Source organism: Pongo abelii, chromosome 10 (genome assembly GCF_028885655.2).
Source record: "Pongo abelii isolate AG06213 chromosome 10, NHGRI_mPonAbe1-v2.0_pri, whole genome shotgun sequence".
Lineage (NCBI taxonomy): Eukaryota > Metazoa > Chordata > Mammalia > Primates > Hominidae > Pongo > Pongo abelii.
In genome coordinates, this window is record NC_071995.2 from 28,691,551 (window position 1) to 28,711,586 (window position 20,036).

Genomic DNA, 20,036 nt, shown 5'->3' on the forward strand with positions numbered 1-20,036 from the left:
CAAACCCATATCCACATTCAAACTAATTTATATTCTTGAACTTGAAAATAAATACTTACCCAGGCTGAGCTTCTACTCAGAAACCTCTTGGAAAAACCCCATTCTCTTGTGGCCTGATCTTCCAGCCAAATCCACTATCACCATTTGAACTCCTCCCTGATATTCAGGAGAATTTAATACATTTTAAATTATACCTTTAGACACATGGTTCTCAAACTTTAGCCTGCATTGGAATCACCTGGAAGGATTTTTAAAACACAGATTGAATCAGTTTGAGGTGGGGTCCAAGAATGTGTATTTCTAGCAAGCTCCCAGGTGTGGCTGATGCTGCTAATCCAGAGAGCCTACTTTGACAGCCGCTGCTTTAGACTCTTTTCTCAGGATTCTCTAAGAGTGTGAGAAATGGAAAGTAGGGATGCCCTGGACAGCAGTGCTCAAGCCTAGGACTAAAGATTCCTCCCTGAGCTGTATTTTCTCCTAGCTTCTTTCACAGTCTTATTTCTAAAAAGATCCCTGCACATTGTCTGTGCTGAGGGGAAAATGATTGGGATAAACTTGAGATCGTTGTCTGACAACAATAGATGTTGGTGAATGAACAGTTTATTGAGTGTCTACTATGTGCCAGGTACTATACCAAATGCAAAGGACACACTGGGGAGCAGGTAGACAAGTACTGCTGTAGTGGACCTTATGTAAGATGGCCCTAATATGCTTGAGGCAGCCAAGAAACATGTAAACTAATAAGTAGGTGGTGGAAAGTGTGATGTGAGTGACATCTTTGCTGAATTAATAATAGTTTTTGAATACTGAAAGATTGCTCAGTTTTTTGGTGCTATTCACTTTGTAACAATTACAGACATAACACACTTGTGCAGTGGTGCAGTCATAGCTCACTGCAGCCTCAAACTCCTGGGCTCAAATGATCTTCCCGCCTCAGCCTCCCAAGTAGCTGAGACTACAGATATGTATCACTGCATCCCTCTAAGTTTAAAATTTTTTGTAGAGATGGGGTCTTGCTATATTGCTCTGGCTGGTCTCAAACTCCTGGCCTTAAGCATTCCTCCCAGTTCAGCCTCCCAAAAGGCTAGGATTTCAGGTGTGAGCCACCATGCCTGACTACAACACACAAGTCTGTCTGCAGACCCTGGACATTAAAACTCAGGCATCCCCTCTTTCCGGGAAACCATCCCTGATACCCTCCCAACTCTGGTGGCTTGAGTCCCAGGTACCCACATCAGTAATCCTGAGCTTCTCTCAGATTTGCTGCCCTTCCACACTGTATTGAAATTACTTAACTTTTTAATACTTGCTTCCCGCACTAGAATGAGAGCTGCATTTCTGTCTGTTGTTTCTGGCCCATAGTAGACATTCAATAAACATTTCCTGAAGGCATAAGTGACGATGCTCTTGTCCTTTGTTCCTGGGTGACTGACCACATAACCACTGTCAAATCCACAGGAACAATTATGAACTAAATGAATGAATATACATTATAATCTTTCTCTTTTACCTAAGGAAGCAATTTCAACATATTTTTTTAGATTTTATCTCAGTAAGTTTTTAGCAAATGCTATGGACTGAATTGTCCCCCCAGAATTCGTATGTTGAAGCCTTAATTCCCGACATGATGGTATTTGGAGATTGGGCCTTTGGGAGATAATTAGGTTTGGATGAGGTCATGAGGATGGGGCCCTCATCATGGGATTAGTGTTCTTGTAAGGAGAGGAACCAGAGAGCTTTTTGTCTCTGCATAAATGCAGTGAGCAAGGGAAGGCCATGTGAGCACACAACAAGTTGGTGGGTATCTGCAAGCCAGAAAGACAGCCCTCACCAGAACCCAGCCCTGCTGACACCTCCATCTCTAGGCTTCCAGCCTCCACAACTGTGAGAAAATAAAGTTCCTGTTGTTGAAGCTACCAAGTCTGCTATTTTGCTATGGCAGCCCAACCTCAGACTGCAAACAACTTGGATCATTTTCTATACCGTAGTTCTCATGAGAAAGAAATCTGAAAAGGCTCTGCCCTGAGGACCAAAGGAATCTGGGCCTTGCTAAAAATAAATGTCTGTTAATTAAATTGGCATTTTAAAATTTGGCTTCAAATATGGAACTAGAAGTCACAAAGCAATAGCAGGACTCCACCTTGTCTGGGCTCCTCCTCCTTTCTGTCGCCTTCAATTCTTCCTCTCATTGTTTTGTGAAATTCTAGACAACACATGACTGAATATATACATTCTTGGAGGATTTTTCCTAGATATGGGAGCTCAAGTCAGTCACTGATGATAATCTTGGACGTCTAATAATCTGTGGTCTTTTAACCCTTTGCAAAGATACAAGAAGGAAAGTGGGATGTCCTCCGTGGAACTGCATAGCCCTGCTATAGTATTTTGAAGCGGTCTTTTAAATATTCAATTTTCAAACAAAAATGCATGTGTACAGTCATAAGTTTAAGAAAAAAAACCAACCAAGCAGCATTCTTGAGAATGTACTAATCAAATTTTAGTCCTCCCTTGGGGTTCCTAAAATGATTTTTTTATTGCAAGTTTTACACATTTATAGAAGAGGTAGGAATGATTTCTTTCCTTTGAAATACATGATAATCTTATTGGGAAAATATAGATATTTCAAGAATATCTGGCAAATGGTCAATTAGAGTTAATTCATAGTTGAATTCTTTGAGGAACTAAAGGAACAAATACATTTTTGAGTCGCTCTAATGTTCCAGGTTCTCCCACTAGACTCTGCCTCCCAACAGCCATGCTGTAGGACAGAGTAGAAAGGGCCTGGGCTCTGAATTCAGTAGGGTTTTAGTGTCAGGTCTGCTGCTTAACAACTGTGCGACCTTAGGCAAGTTTCTCTTAATATATGGAAAATGGGTGGTACGGGGTGAATTGTTTTCCCCCAAAGTTTGTATGTTGAAGCCTAGGCCCCAGTGTGACTGTATTCATAGTTAGAGCCTTTAAAGATGTAATTAAGGGTAAATAAGGTTATAAGGGTAGACCCCTATACAACACTTCTGTTTTTGAAACCATCCAGTCTGGAATTTTGTTATGACAACCTGAGCAGACTAATACAGTGGGTAATGACAGCATCTCCTGAGAGTGTGGTTAGGATCACCCGTGGCTCATGCAGTGCTTGGCTCCTAGGAAGCACTCAATAAATGGTAGCTATTTGCAGCTCAGAAAGAAGAGAAGAGAAAACGAAAGAGAGAAAGAAGTGAGTGAATAATTATTAAGATTCTACTATATGCCAAGCACGTTGCATAATTATCCAGTTTAATCTCCCTAACAGTTCTGTGCAGAGCACAGATGAAGAAACTGCACTTTTAGAAGGTTGTGTAATTTTTCTAAAGTCACATATAGAGTGACAGAATCAGCAATCTGGCTTTAAAATCTGTATGCCATGCCACCTACTAGAGTAGCTTCCTAGATGCCGGAAGGTTTTCGTGAAAGAGATTCTGGATGATTTTCGCAGCAGACACACAGCGAAGGAGTGGGCGCCTGCTGTAGGAATGTGTTCCTGTCCACACCAGGATGTTCACTCCCACGCCAGGCTGGGCCACACAGATGCCTGCACTCAGAGGCAAATATCTTTTCAAAAAGGAGTTTTGAATCTGCTCAAGCCCTGGAACCAAGTATTCACTTAACACACCAGAGTTCTGTACCAAATGCACCAGCCTAAGTAATGGTAAGGGAATGTGTCAGCATTCAGTGTGTCCTTCCTTGCAGGACCTGGTTTGAGAACTGCCTGTAGACAGCTGGGCCAGGATAAGGTTACTGCAGAATGTAAACCCTGATTACCACCTAGATGACCTGCTTGAGGGTCATTTTGTCTTCTGCTTTAACCAAGGAGAGTGTCTGTCAAGTGAAATTACATTTTTCATATGGTCGCTTTGAAATTACTCTTTCAAATAGTAATTAACCAGTGGAATTCACTGTGGTTTTATTTATTTATTTATTTATTGAGATGGAGTCTTGTTCTGTGGTCCAGGCTGGAGTGCAGTGGCATGATCTCGGCTCACTGCAACCTCCACCTCCTGGGTTCAAGCCATTCTCCTGCCTCAGCCTCCCAAGTAGCTGGGACTACAGGCACGTGCCACCAGGCCTGGCTAATTTTTTGTATTTTTAGTAGAGATGGGGTTTCACCATTTTAGCCAGGATGGTCTTGATATCCTGACCTCGTGATCCGCCCACCTTGGCCTCCCAAAGTGCTGGGATTATAGGCGTGAGCCACCGCGCCTAGCCAATTCACTGTGTTTTAAGACTGCTCATTATTGATGATGAAAGCCTGTGGTTAGTAAAGGTGTTTTTCTTCCCTTTTACCATGACATGTCAGTTACATTTACACTTAGAGGAAGACTAGAGAGCAGCCCTTTTTATTTTAATTGGAAGTTGAATTTAAGATTTGTGGAAAGGCCATTTCTCAGGATTTCTCAAGATGAGTTACCCAAGTTTATTTCTGATTTTGCATTATGTTTGAGATTTTACATAATAAAAGATTTTTTAAAAATAACATTGACGTTTTAAAAAATTATTTATATCCTGAATCAAACCTTCATGGGTCATGGATTCAGACTTTGAAAAAGCTTCTAAGGTAGAGAGACAATTACTCAGGTATCTGAAGTTGTGAAATAGCAGGCTAATGAAGGATGGATGACTGCTACCAAATGTCTTAAGTGTTTCTTAAATTTATCTTCGTAAGATAATTGTGCATGAGGAAGAAGTACAGCAGCACACCCAGAATCCACTTGTTTCTTGTGCATGTGTGGCAGATGCTATCTGTCAGTGCCCTGTGGCATATCCCACCAGCACCCACCACTGCAGACAGGGCATGCCACTGGCCTCCAGTGTCCAAAGCCGGGACTCTCTGCCTGACCTCTTCCTCTGGTCTCTGGAGCCAGTTCTGCCTGTGGCTCCAGGAACTTGCAGGTTTCAGGTACTTTATTAGCTTTCTTCTCTTCCGTGTCTCACTTCCCAGTTCTCTGCCAGTGTTTCCTGGGACCACCCCTCCAATAAACTTCTTATATTTGAATCCTTGTTTTGGATCTGCTTCCTCAAGAATTCAAGTGAAGACAGCAAGACATCAAGTTGAGAGACCTAGCCTGCAACGTATTGAGGAAAAATTTCATAAAGGATTTTGAAAGGATGTCCTGTAAATTAAGGCAGTGTTTAGGGTAATACAGGCTTTTTCTCCCTCTCCTCTCCCCCCACACACTTTTGGGAAATCATGGAGTAGATGACACTTGAATCTAGCCTGTGGAGCCGATGTAAGTAAATAGTTTGGCAAGGATCAGACCTCATGACTCCAATATTTAGATAAAGAGCTAAAGAATTATTGGGATAAGAATTTTTAACCCATTTCCCATTTGCCCTGAGAATACTGCACTGGTAGCGAGCTGTAATTTTTTCTTTTCTAAATAGGAAATGGATTAAATGGGATTTTTTAAAAAAAAACTTAGCTGATCAAGTGAATTGCAGTTGATAGAATTACACAATCCCAACTAGAAATTTGCCAACTGAATAAATGTTCACAGTGAGAAGTGAGGGACAGTTCGATTTGGAAATATAGATAGTAACCTGTTGTAAGAGAGAAGTAAATGCAACAGGCTAGGTTCTGTGTGATGAGATCACATATATAAATAAAAAATACAGACTTTCTTAAGTCTGTATTTTCAGTAGAGTGGAATATTTTTAGTCAGTATCATTCATAAGTTTGCAGAAATGCCGAACCTGATGTATAAGCCCTTTTATTTTTAACTGCCATCTAGCTTTGTTAATATGAATGAAAACTTTTATTTATACTTACTCAATTTTAATTCGTTTGAGGTATCTGGGTTGTTAGGGGGAGGTAGAGCCTAGGATGACCCCCAGATTTCTCTTTGAACTGCCTGGGTTGATCGTGGCACCAGTAAACAGGGTAGGGAATAAGTGATAAAGACTGGGTTTGGGTTGGAAGAGATAAGGAGTTTTGTAATTTAGGGCATCTGTGGCCTGGGAAGGGGGTGGTGTTTGTGAGATGTTGGATACAAGGTTTTATGCATGGCTTACAACCTGCCCTCTGTTCCCTGCTTTATTTTCCAGCCTTTCCCACTGCAGCGCATGCTTCAGCCGCATCTGACCGCTCTCTCTCAGTTCTCACTGGTCATTCCCTCTGGCTGGGACACCTTTGTGCCCCTCCCCTTCTGTCACCCAGGCAACTCCTATTTGAACATCTTTGGAGACAGAGCACTCACTATCAGCAAATGGTGTGGCATTAGTGGTTTAGAAAGTGGGCTCTGGAGCCAGCCTGAGTTTTAACCCCAGCTCCATCCTGTACCTGCTGTGACTTTGCCATTAACTCAGTTTCCTAGGACAATGGAGATACTAGAACATCCCATAGAACTATTAAGTTTAAATGAGTTATACGTTTGAAGCACTTGAAACAGACTGACACATAAAGTGTTCTCTAAATCTTTGCTATTATTGTTAACTACTATCTTATATGACAGTTCATATCATCTTCTATTTAAACAAAAATTTAAAGGATTTATTGTAGTGGAAGTTTTAACAAATAGTGCCAATTTAAAACACTGATTGTTCTAATCTTTTCTAAATCTTACCATGAAAACAGCTGTTTCAAATAATTTTTATCAGGCTTTTCCCCTACTTTTTAACCTTTAAATCACTTTTGTGGCATGCCTTAATCTGTATCCTACTCATTGTTTATGCCCGTATTGGATTTATTGTTTGCTTAAGCATGATATTTGAGGATATAAATTATTTCCAATTTTTTATTATTTTGGTGGACATGCTTGACAAGCTTCTTGCTATGAGTTAATTGCTTGGGATTTTCCTAAAAAGTGAAATTTATTTTATTTTTATACTTTTCATTATAAATTTCTCCAAGTGTTCTTTAAAATGTTTCTATAATCTATTATAACCTTATATATCTGTTAACCATTATAAGCACTAACATAAGAAATTTAAGAATGTATGCATAATTATTTAAATGTCTTTTTAAACTTTCGAATATAAGTTACAATATACCAAAAAACTTAATAAGGTGAAAACAATATTGCAAGGGGGCATGAGGATTAATTTTTTCTAATAGATGTAAATTACTGTAATTTTAAAAATTGTCTTGGAAATATGTTAAGTCATAGACCTAGTTAATCCTAAAATAAAGCAACCTGTTCGCTTTTTCACGTAGTACATACAATTTAGTTCCTGAGAAAAATAAACTATTAATAATAAAGTCGTGAAATAAACAAAATTGGTGATATCTTTTCAATGGAATACCATTCCCCTTTCATATTTTAGCATATTTAAAGAGCATTTTATAGCACAATTATAACTATTATAGATGTCAATATAAGAAATTTAATGACTTATTTATAATGATCCAAATGTCCTTTTTAAAAATCTTTGAATTAGAGCATAGAAAATTCTATACTATCCATTGCACTGGTTACTTGAGAAGCTGGCCTCCAAATATTGTTGGAATGGAAGAAGAAAGGAACAGTAAGAAAGACAACAGTAATTTTACCTGCCTTGTGGCCATTGGAAGATTACAGCCATATGTTGTTCCACAGAACAGTGGAGAGATTAACGTGAAACCAACTGAATTTATAACCCGGTTTGCAGTGAATGGAAAATTTGTCTATGTAGATCAAAGGTAAACATTTACGTGTTATAATGATTAGAATTCAATGGGATATTTGAAGCTATTAAAGGCGTGTCTTAGTAGCACTGCTAGTTTTTTTTTTTCTTTTTTCTGTTTCAGAACAGAAAATAAAATTTAAATGAAATAAGAATATGGACATGTCAGTAAATTTGTTTAAGCCAACATGTAAACTTGGAAGAGTGTCTCTTAGCCAGTGGTGCAGAAACTGGGCATGGTCTGTGGCCACGATTTTACTGGCAAAAGCTAATAAGAGCACAGCCTGAATCGGGTAGAGGCCTCATGCCTGGGTGCCTGTTCTGTGTTGCAGCTCTAGTCTGGGTCTAGGGCAGCCGAGGGGAGCCCAGTGATGTGCATGGTCACTCATCCCCTACCCTGTGCACTTCTTTACGATCCTGACCATATGTGGGCCTACAGTCTTCTGGGAGGGAGTACACTCACCACTTCTGAAGTTTATTTTCAATTTTAAAACCAGGGCAACAGCAATTTTAGGATATCTGCCTCAGGAACTTTTGGGAACTTCTTGTTATGAATATTTTCATCAAGATGACCACAATAATTTGACTGACAAGCACAAAGCAGGTAGGTATGCATTGAGCAGAATACATTTTGGGGAATTTAAAATGACAGTTTTAACTCTTAATTTCCCATTCCTGTGAAATTTGAAGTTTGAATTAATCTTCACAACATTTATTTTTATAGTCATTGACTATTATGCTGATAATTATCTTTTCTTGTTAAGTTCTACAGAGTAAGGAGAAAATATTTACAGATTCCTACAAATTCAGAGCAAAAGATGGCTCTTTTGTAACTTTAAAAAGCCAATGGTTTAGTTTCACAAATCCTTGGACGAAAGAACTGGAATATATTGTATCTGTCAACACTTTAGTTTTGTAAGTAATTTTTTATGTTAAGACCTTTATACTGATTTCAGATGAGTCTCTTTGCTTTTCTCCTCTCATCTTGCTAAACCATTAAAACTGTATGATCCTCTGGCCTTTTATTATAACTTGAGATTTATCTTTTGAATAATTCATTTACTGTTCATTGACATTAGTTCTCAGAATTAAGCTGAAAGTTTTCATTTTTGTAATACATTCCTTCTTACTTGATATACTATGTGAGGGTAAAGGCATTTATTCAGGCATTTTCTTCCTACCCTCCATGGCCATTCAGTAAACAATGCAGACATGGATTTCTACTGTGCATCATTGTAAGAAATTGTTTTGTCCTCCCTGTCATTTTTACCTGCACATCTTGTAAGCCTGGGGTGCCACCATGTCTGTGTAGGCATGCCCAGCACGGGGGAGAACAGAAATTCAGCCCAGGTGTTGCTTTAGCAAGCTCTGGTCTGTAGCTGTGTCAGCCTGAAGGAAGAGCCAAGTTTTCCTGATTTTATAGTAGGCTAGGATGGCCCCATTGTAAGTCTTACTTTTTTTCTGTAAGTTTCTCTTTGAAATTGCTGTAAGGTTTCCTTGAACCAGTTGTTTCCTTGTCTACAATAGTGAGCAAAAAATAATTTTTAAAAAAAGTTTAATACTTCCAGTATTTCCTGTCACCCATCCCAATAGTCTTTGCCTACTTATTATTAGTACAGGAACTGAGAGTTTGTTATTGCGAGAATGCATACTTTATAGGGGAATGGGGCATTTAGCAAATGCCATGATACTTAGCACATTAAGACCTTGATTTCTGGTGGTGATACTAACAATATGTGTATATAAAACATAAATGGGCCACAAATTGACAAATTAAATATACAGATCTTAGTGTAGTTGCTATAACAGTTTCCTTCACCTTAGAAAGTAAATCACCTATGGTGTTTTTACTTCTAGGGGACATAGTGAGCCTGGAGAAGCATCATTTTTTCCTTGTAGCTCTCAATCATCAGAAGGTAAGCTTAGTTTTAGATGATGGAAGACTTATTACTAAGACATATTATTAAGACTATTACTATCTTTTTCTGTCCTGGAGAGGGGAAAATTTGAAGGTGAAATTAAAAGGAGTTCTACAGGTTGGGTTATAGGAATCCCAACTTTGGTTTAGAAGAGACTAAATTCAACGGGAAACAGATATCCCATTTAAACTCCCAGAGGTATCACCATGTCCCCCTCAAAATTTCCACAGTGCTTTGCTCACATTTCTGTTATAATCTTGCATTGTACTGCAATTAGTTGTTCATTCAACTTGCTTTCCAGTAGACTGAGTTCTTTAAGAGCAGGAATGATGTTTTATCCATTATTCAGCCCTAGCAGCTAACATTGTTCCTTGTCAATTGTGACACTCTTGGACAGATTAACAAAAAGTATTGGGGGAGTTTTTGCTTATCTGTGTTAGTTTTTCACCACAGGAATATATTAATGTATTATTTGTAAAAATAAAAATCTTAGGAAACATTGAAGTAGTATTGCTGTGGAGATTAAAGTGGGAAGAGACTGGAGTCAAGGGTTACAAGTCACAATTGTGCCCTCAGTGACTTTCTACACATTTGATTCAAAGAGCATCATGAATTACATATGTAATGCAAGGATGAGTGTTTTCCAACTTTTTTGGATGCAGCTAGTCTGTTTCTTTTAAGGAGAGAACTGTGAAATTATTTTAATTGAAAGAAAGATAAAGTCCTCAATTGAATTTCTCCTTTTGCTGTTACTTAGAGTCCTCTAGACAGTCTTGTATGAGTGTACCTGGAATGTCTACTGGAACAGTACTTGGTGCTGGTAGTATTGGGACAGATATTGCAAATGAAATTCTGGATTTACAGAGGTAATGTTTTATTGCTGCAAATATTTTCAAAAGTAAAAATATAATTATAAAATCAATATACAAAAATCAGTAGCCTTCCTATATACAAATGATAACCAGTTTAATATAATGGAAAATATTATCTTTACAGTAGCAACAAAAAGATATAAATTTTATAAGAAATGTTCATACCAACATGAAAAAAACTGTAAAATTCACAAAGGTACGTAAAAGATAACTCATATAACTTCAGATATAAGCTGTTTTTCAACAGGAAGGCAGAATTGTAAGAATGCCCTGTTCCTTAAACTAGCCTGTGAATTTAATGTGGATCTAGTCAAAATACCACCGTGTGGCCAGGCATGGTGGGTCATGCCTGTAATGCTGGCACTTTGGGAGGCTGAGGCAGATGGATTGCTTGAGTCCAGGAATTTGAGACCAGCCTGGGCAACATGGCAAAACCCCATCTCTACCAAAAAAAAAAAAAAAAAATTAGCTGGATATGGTGGTGCACGCCCGTAGGCCCAGCTAGTTGGGAGGCTAAGGTGGGAGGATCACTAGAGTGGGGTGGAGGGAGAGGGGCTGGTGGGGCAGTGTCAAGGCTGTAATCAGCTGTGATCCTGCCACTTACTCCAGTCTAGGCAAAAGAGCAAGACCCTGTCTCAAAAAAAAAAAAAAAAAATACTACCATGCATTTTTTTTTTTTTTTGGAATCCAACAGATTATACTAATCACATTAAAATATCTAGAAATATATGAAAAATAATAGTAATAAAGTGAGACTAATGCTATCAGATATTAAAATATGTTATAAAGCTACAACCACTAAAACATTTTAGTGTGACCCACAAATAGATCAATGTAAAAGATTATATTTCAGAAATACAATCAAAGGCACATGCAAATTTATTATATGGTAAAAATTAAAAATGACACCTTAAATCAGTAGGTAGAAATGAATTAAACATTAAAGGGCATTATGATAACTGTGTAACCATTTGGGGAAAAAATAAAGCTAGACTCCAACTTTATTCTTTACACTAAAATAAATTCCAGATAAATCAGAGTTCAAAGTAGAACTATAAAACTAAAGCTTTTTGGGTGGAGCCAAGATGGCCCAATAGGAACAGCTCCAGTCTACAGCTCCCAGCCTGAGCAACGCAGAAGACGGGTGATTTCTGCATTTCCAACTGAGGTACCGGGTTCATCTCACTGGGGAATGTCGGACAGTGGGTGCACGTCAGTGGGTGCAGTGCACCAAGTGTGAGCCAAAGCAGGGCGAGGCATCGCCTCACCCGGAAAGCGCAAGGGGTCAGGGAATTCCCTTTCCTAGTCAAAGAAAGGGGTGACAGGTGGGCACCTGGAAAATCGGGTCACTCCCACCCTAATACTGTGCTTTTCCAACGGTCTTAGCAAACAGCACACCAGGAGATTATATCCCGCGCCTGGCTCAGAGGGTCCTACGCCCACAGAGCCTCGCTCATTGCTAGCACAGCAGTCTGAGATCAAACTGAATGGCGGCAGCGAGGCTGGGGGAGGGGTGCCCGCCATTGCTGAGACTTGAGTAGGTAAACAAAGCAGCCAGGAAGCTCGAACTGGGTGGAGCCCATCGCAGCTCAAGGACGCCTGCCTGCCTCTGTAGACTCCACCTCTGGGGGCAGGGCATAGCCAAACAAAAGGCAGCAGAAAACCCTGCAGACTTAAATGTCCCTGTCTGACAGCTTGGAAGACAGTAGTGGTTCTCCCAACACACAGCTAGAGATCTGAAAATGGACAGACTGCCTCCTCAAATGGCTCCCTGACCCCCGAGTACCTAACTGGGAGGCACCCCCCAGTAGGGGAAGACTGACACCTCACACGGCCGGGTACTCCTCTGAGACAAAACTTCCAGAGGAACGATCAGGCAGCAACAATTGCTGTTCACCAATATCTGCTGTTCTGCAGCCTCCGCTGCTGATACCCAGGCAAACAAGGTCTGGAGTGGACCTTCAGCAAACTCCAACACACCTGCAGCTGAGGGTCCTGACTGTTAGAAGGAAAACTAACAAACAGAAAGGACATCCACACCAAAACCCCATCTGTACAACACCATCATCAAAGACCAAAGGTAGATAAAACCACAAAGATGGGGAAAAAACAGCAGAAAAACTGGAAACTCTAAAAATCAGAGCACCTCTCCTCCTCCAAAGGAACGCAGCTCCTCACCAGCAATGGAACAAAGCTGGACAGAGAGTGACTTTGATGAGAGAAGAAAGCTTCAGACGATCAAACTACTCTGAGCTAAAGGAGGAAGTTCGAACCCATGGCAAAGAAGTTAAAAACCTTGAAAAAAAAATTAGACGAATGGCTAACAAGAATAACCAGTGCAGAGAAGTCCTTAAAGGACCTGATGGAGCTGAAAACCACGGCACAAGAACTACGTGATGAATGCACAAGCCTCAGTAGCCAATTCGATCAACTGAAAGAAAAGGTATCAGTGATGGAAGATGAAATTAATGAAATGAAGCGAGAAGAGAATTTTAGAGAAAAGAGAATAAAAAGAAACAAACAAAGCCTCCGAGAAATATGGGACTATGTGAAAAGACCAAATCTACGTCTGATTGGTGTACCTGAAAGTGACAGGGAGAATGGAACCAAGTTGGAAACTGCTCTGCAGGATATTATCCAGGGGAACTTCCCCAATCTAGCAAGGCAGGCCAACATTCAAATTCAGGAAATACAGAGAACACCACAAAGATACTCCTCGAGAAGAGCAACCCCAAGACACATAATTGTCAGATTCACCAAGGTTGAAATGAAGGAAAAAATGTTAAGGGCAGCCAGAGAGAAAGGTCGGGTTACCCACAAATGGAAGCCCATCAGACTAACAGCTGATCTCTCGGCAGAAACTCTACAAGCCAGAAGAGAGTGGGGGCCAATATTCAACATTCTTAAAGAAAAGAATTTTCAACCCAGAATTTCATATCCAGCCCAACTAAGCTTCATAAGTGAAGGAGGAATAAAATACTTTACAGACAAGGAAATGCTGAGAGATTTTGTCACCACTAGGCCTGCCTTACAAGAACTCCTGAAGGAAGCACTAAACATGGAAAGGAACAACCGGTACCAGCCACTGCAAAAACATGCCAAATTGTAAACCATCGAGGCTAGGAAGAAACTGCATCAGCTAACGAGCAAAATAACCAGCTAGCATCATAATGACAGGATCAAATTCACACATAACAATATTAACCTTAAATGTAAATGGGCTAAATGCTCCAATTGAAAGACACAGACTGGCAAATTGGATAAAGAGTCAAGACCCATCAGTGTGCTGTATTCAGGAGACCCATCTCATGTGCAGAGACAAACATAGGCTCACAATAAAGGGATGGAGGAAGATCTACCAAGCAAATGGAAAACAAAAAAAGGGAGGGGTTGCAATCCTAATCTCTGATAAAACAGACTTTAAACCAATAAAGATCAAAAGAGACAAAGAAGGCCGTTACATAATGGTAAAGGGATCAATTCAACAAGAAGAGCTAACTGTCCTAAATATATATGCACCCAATACTGGAGGACCCAGATTCATAAAGCAAGTCCTTAGAGACCTACAAAGAGACTTAGACCCTCACACAATAATAACGGGAGACTTTAACACCCCACTGTCAACATTAGACAGATCAATGAGACAGAAAGTTAACAAGGATATCCAGGAACTGAACTCAGCTCTGCACCAAGCAGACCTAATAGACATCTACAGAACTCTCCACCCCAAATCAACAGAAAATACATTCTTTTCAGCACTACACCACACCTATTCCAAAATTGACCACATAGTTGGAAGTAAAGCACTCCTCAGCAAATTTAAAAGAACAGAAATTATAACAAATGATCTCTCAGACCATAGTGCAATCAAACTAGAACTCAGGATTAAGAAACTCACTCAAAACCACTCAACTACATGGAAACTGAACAACCTGCTCCTGAATGACTACTGGGTACATAACGAAATGAAGGCAGAAATAAAGATGTTTTTTGAAACCAACGAGAACAAAGACACAACATACCAGAATCTCTGGGACACATTCAAAGCAGTGTGTAGAGGGAAATTTATAGCACTAAATGCCCACAAGAGAAAGCAGGAAAGATCTAAAATTGACACCCTAACATCACAATTAAAAGAACTAGAGAAGCAAGAGCAAACACATTCAAAAGCTAGCAGAAGGCAAGAAATAACTAAAATCAGAGCAGAACTGAAGGAAATAGAGACACAAAAAACCCTTCAAAAAATCAATGAATCCAGGAGCTGGTTTTTTGAAAAGATCAACAAAATTGGTAGACCGCTAGCAAGACTAATAAAGAAGAAAAGAGAGAAGAATCAAATAGATGCAATAAAAAATGATAAAGGGGATATCACCACCGATCCCACAGAAATACAAACTACCATCAAAGAATACTACAAACACCTCTATGCAAATAAACTAGAAAATCTAGAAGAAATGGATAAATTCCTCGACACATACACCCTCCCAAGACTAAGCCAGGAAGAACTTGAATCTCTGAATAGACCAATAAGAGGCTCTGAAATTGAGGCAATAATTAATAGATTACCAACCAAAAAAAGTCCAGGACCAGATGGATTCACAGCCGAATTCTACCAGAGGTACAAGGAGGAGCTGGCACCATTCCTTCTGAAACTATTCCAATCAATAGAAAAAGAGGGAATCCTCCCTAACTCATTTTAAGAGGCAGCATCATCCTGATACCAAAGCCTGGCAGAAACACAACAAAAAAAGAGAATTTTAGACCAATATCCCTGATGAACATGGATGCAAAAATCCTCAATAAAATACTGGCAAACCAAATCCAGCAGCACATCAAAAAGCTTATCTACCATGATCAAGTGGGCTTCATCCCTGGGATGCAAGGCTGGTTCAACATACACAAATCAATAAACGTAATCCAGCATATAAAGAGAACCAACGACAAAAACCACATGATTAACTCAATAGATGCAGAAAAGGCCTTTGACAAAATTCAACAACGCTTCATGCTAAAAACTCTCAATAAATTGGGTATTGATGGGACATATCTCAAAATAATAAGAGCTATCTATGACAAATCCATAGCCAATATCATACTGAATGGGCAAAAACTGGAAGCATTCCTTTTGAAAACTGGCACAAGACAGGGATGCCCTCTCTCACCACTCCTAATCAACATAGTGTTGGAAGTTCTGGCCAGGGCAATCAGGCAGGAGAAGGAAATAAATTAGGAAAAGAGGAAGTCAAATTGTCCCTGTTTGCAGATGACATGATTGTATATCTAGAAAACCCCATTGTCTCAGCCCAAAATCTCCTTAAGCTGATAAGCAACTTCAGCAAAGTCTCAGGATAAAAAATCAATGTGCAAAAATCACAAGCATTCTTATACACCAATAACAGACAAACAGAGAGCCAAATCATGAGTGAACTCCCATTCACAGTTGCTTCAAAGAGAATAAAACACCTAGGAATCCAACTTACAAGGGATGTGAAGGACCTCTTCAAGGAGAACTACAAACCACTGCTCAAGGAAATAAAAGAGGATACAAACAAATGGAAGAACATTCCATGCTCATGGGTAGGAAGAATCAATATCATGAAAATGGCCATACAGCCCAAGGTAATTTATAGATTCAATGCCATCCCCGTCAAGCTGCCAATGACTTTCTTCACAGAATTGGAAAAAACTACTTTAAAGTTCGTGTGGAACCAAAAAAGAGCCCGCATTGCCAAGTCAATCCTAAGCCAAAAGAACAAAGCTGGAGGCATCACGCTACCTGACTTCAAACTATACTACAAGGCTACAGTAACCAAAACAGCATGGTACTGGTACCAAAACAGAGATATAGACCAGTGGAACAGAACAGAGGCCTCAGAAATAATGCCGCGTATCTACAACTATCTGATCTTTGACAAACCTGAGAAAAACAAGAAATGGGGAAAGGATTCCCTATTTAATAAATGGTGCTGGGAAAACTGGCTAGCCATATGTAGAAAGCTGAAACTGGATCCCTTCCTTACACCTTATACAAAAATTAATTCAAGATGGGTTAAAGACTTAAAGTTAGACCTAAAACCATAAAAACCCTAGAAGAAAACCTAGGCAATACCATTCAGGACATAGTCATGGGCAAGGACTTCATGTCTAAAACACCAAAAGCAATGTCAACAAAAGCCAAAATTGACAAATGGGATCTAATTCAACTAAAGAGCTTCTGCACATCAAAAGAAACCACCATCAGAGTGAACAGGCAACCTACAGAATGGGAGAAAATTTTTGCAATCTACTCATCTGACAAAGGGCTAATATCCAGAATCTACAATGAACTCCAACAAATTTATAAGAAAAAAACAAACAACCCCATCAAAAAGTGGGCAAAGTATATGAACAGACACTTTTCAAAAGAAGACATTTATGCAGCCAAAAGACACATGAAAAAATGCTCATCATCACTGGCCATCAGAGAAATGCAAATCAAAACCACAATGAGATACCATCTCATGCCAGTTAGAATGGTGATCATTAAAAAGTCAGGAAACAACAGGTGCTGGAGAGGATGTGGAGAAATAGGAACACTTTTACACTGTTCAACCATTGTTGAACAGTGTAAACTAGTTCAACCCTTGTGGAAGTTAGTGTGGCGATTCCTCAGGGATCTAGAACTAGAAATACCATTTGACCCAGCCATCCCATTACTGGGTATATACCCGAAGGATTATAAATTATGCTGCTTTAAAGACACATGCACACGTATGTTTATTGCGGCACTATTCACAATAGCAGAGACTTGGAACCAACCCAAATGTCCAACAATGATAGACTGGATTAAGAAAATGTGGCAGATATACACCATGGAATACTGTGCAGCCATAAAAAATGATGAGTTCATGTCCTTTGTAGGGACATGGATGAAGCTGGAAACCATCATTCTCAGCAAACTTATCGCAAGGACAAAAAACCAAACACCGCATGTTCTCACTCATAGGTGGGAATTGAACAATGAGAACACATGGACACAGGAACATCACACACCGGGGCCTGTTGTGGTGTGGGGGAAGAGGGGAGGGATAGCATTAGGAGATATACCTAATGTTAAATGAAGAGTTAATGGGTGCAGCACACCAGCATGGCACATGTATACATATGTAACAAACCTGCATGTTGTGCACATGTACCCTAAAACTTAAAGTATATATAATAAAAAATAATAATAATTTTAAAAAATAAAATAAAACTAAAGCTTTTCCAGAACACATGTGTGAATTTTTATATTCTCAACTTGAAAAGTCCTTTTTAAACGTCACAAAATCCAGAATTTATAAAGAAAAATATTTGGTAAATTTAATTGTATAAAAATTAAAACCTTACACATAACTATATCATTATAGCAATGTTAAAAGAGAAATTATAAACTGTGGAAAACGTGTGGATTTCATACGGTAAAATAGAGAAACTATCTTAATGTATAAAGAGTTTTCTTATATAAAGAGTAAAATTATTAAGCTTGTTATTAAACTTTCTGTATTTAATTTTATATATCTCTATATATTAAACATTGTAGTATACAGAATATTTACTATGTTTTTTTAAATTTTCTTTTGAGGCAGGGTCTTCCTCTATCCCCCAGGCTGGAGTGCAGTGGTGCGATCATGGCTCACTGCAGCCTGGACAACCCATGCTCAAGTGATCCTCCTGCCTCAGCCTCCCAGGCAGCTGGGACTACAGGTGCACACCACCACACCTTCCTACCTGGCTTAGTACATTTTAAAAAAATAATAACACAATAAACGGCCAGGTGCAGTAGCTCATGCTTGTAATCCCCAGCACTTTGGGAGGCCAAGGTAGAGGATCACTTGAGGCTAGGAGTTCAAGACCAGCCTGGGCAACATATCGAGACCCCGTCTCAAAAAAAAAAAAAGAGAGATTAGCCACGCATAGTGGGGCACAGTGGTAGTCCCAGCTACTTGGGAGGCTGAGGTGGGAGGATCACTTGAGCCCAGGAGTTCAAGTCTGCAGTGAGCTAATCATTATCATTTTCCTACTGATTAGTGATATCGACTGCCTTTTCATGTGCTTATTGGCCATTTGTATATTTTCTTTGGAGAAGTGTGCATTCAAGTCCTTTGCCCACTATTTAATCAAGTTGTTTGTTTTGTGGCTGTTGTTGAGTTGGGAGTTCTTCACATATTCTGGATATTAACCACTTAGCAGATATGTGATTGGCAAATATTTTCTCTCAGTCTTTCGGTTGCCTTTTTACTCTGTTGATCAGGTTTTTTGATGTACAAAAGTTTTTAATTTTTATATACTCCAATTTATTTATGTTCATTTGTTGACTGTGTTTTTGGTGTCATACATACCAAGAAATGGCTGCCAGATCCAATGTCATGAGGCTGTTCCACTATTTCCTCCTAAGAGTTTTATAGTCTTAGGTCTTAAGGTCCTAAGTTTAGTCTTTGATCTACTTTAAGTTAGTTTGTGTATATGGTGTAAGGTAAGAGTCCAGCTTCATTCTTTTGCATGTGGATAACCAGTTTTCCCATAGCATTTGTTGCAAAGACCATCCTTTTCCCCACTGAGTGTTCTTGGTACCCTTAGTGAAAATTATTTGACCATATATGCTGCAAGGACGTTTTAAGAGAAGTGGAAATGGAGCTAAACATTGACAGCTGGATACTATTAAATGTTCAGCATAAAGTACAGAGGGCATTTATATAAGGAGGCACCTTAGGTAATGTATGAAAGTAGGTAGAAGGAATCATAGTGGCTTCAGAAAACAGAGACTCAATTGAGAGAGGAATTGAGTTGGTGAGCAGTGGGGGTTCCTAACTAACGTAAAATCAAGTAGTAGAGGGACTTAAATAACAGATTTCTGCCCAGGGAACTAATATGAAGGAAGCCAAGATACAGAAGATTAATCTGATTGTAAAGAGATGAGGGGAGAGGTAGTTTTCATCAGGCTAAGTGAGCAGGTAGTGATTTTAAAACATGAACAGGGGTGATATCAGATGCCAGCAAGATGGCACAATAGGATTTCCAGAGTGAAGAAAGCCCACAGGACTTATGGGACACTTTCAAGAAAACCAGTGTGCACATGTGGGTGTCCCAGAAGGATAGAGAAAGTCAGAGGCAAACAGCTTATTAAAAACAAAACACACACACACAAAACACACACACACACAATGGAAAATCCCCAAATTCAGAGAAGGGAATGTTCATTGAGCCCAGGAGTTCCAGATTCATGAAGCCAAAGAACCCCAAATGGATTAAATATAAAGAGATCTTCACCAAGACACGTTATAATCAAATTCTCAAAAGTCAAAGGAGAGGATTTTGAAAGCATGAAGAGAAAAAGCAACTTGTCACATGTAAAAGAACCCACATAAGCTTTCAGCAGCTTCCTCAGCAGAAACCTTGCAGGCCGGGAAGAGAATAGGTTGATATATTCAAAGTGCTGCAACTAAAAAAAAAAAAAAAAAGCCAAACAAGAATACTACATGTAGTAAGGCTGTCCTTCAGAAATGTAAGATAGATAAGGACTTTTCCAGACAGACAAAAGCTGTGGGAGTTAATCACCATGAGATCTGCCTTACAAGAATGCTAAAGGGAA

At 39.3% G+C, this 20,036-nt stretch overlaps 1 protein-coding gene across 13 annotated transcripts in view; it reads left to right on the top strand.

Annotated features, from left to right (window-relative positions):
• Positions 1-20,036, top strand: part of BMAL2 (basic helix-loop-helix ARNT like 2) — a 96,735-nt gene that overhangs the window by 60,353 nt on the left and 16,346 nt on the right. For all 13 annotated transcript variants that reach the window (XM_009247571.3, XM_009247573.4, XM_002823054.6 and 10 more), the window contains 5 exons: positions 7,411-7,651; positions 8,133-8,239; positions 8,400-8,550; positions 9,493-9,551; positions 10,312-10,420. In XM_009247571.3, coding sequence (XP_009245846.2) covers positions 7,411-7,651; positions 8,133-8,239; positions 8,400-8,550; positions 9,493-9,551; positions 10,312-10,420 — 667 coding nt within the window. The remainder of the gene's footprint in view (positions 1-7,410; positions 7,652-8,132; positions 8,240-8,399; positions 8,551-9,492; positions 9,552-10,311; positions 10,421-20,036) is intronic.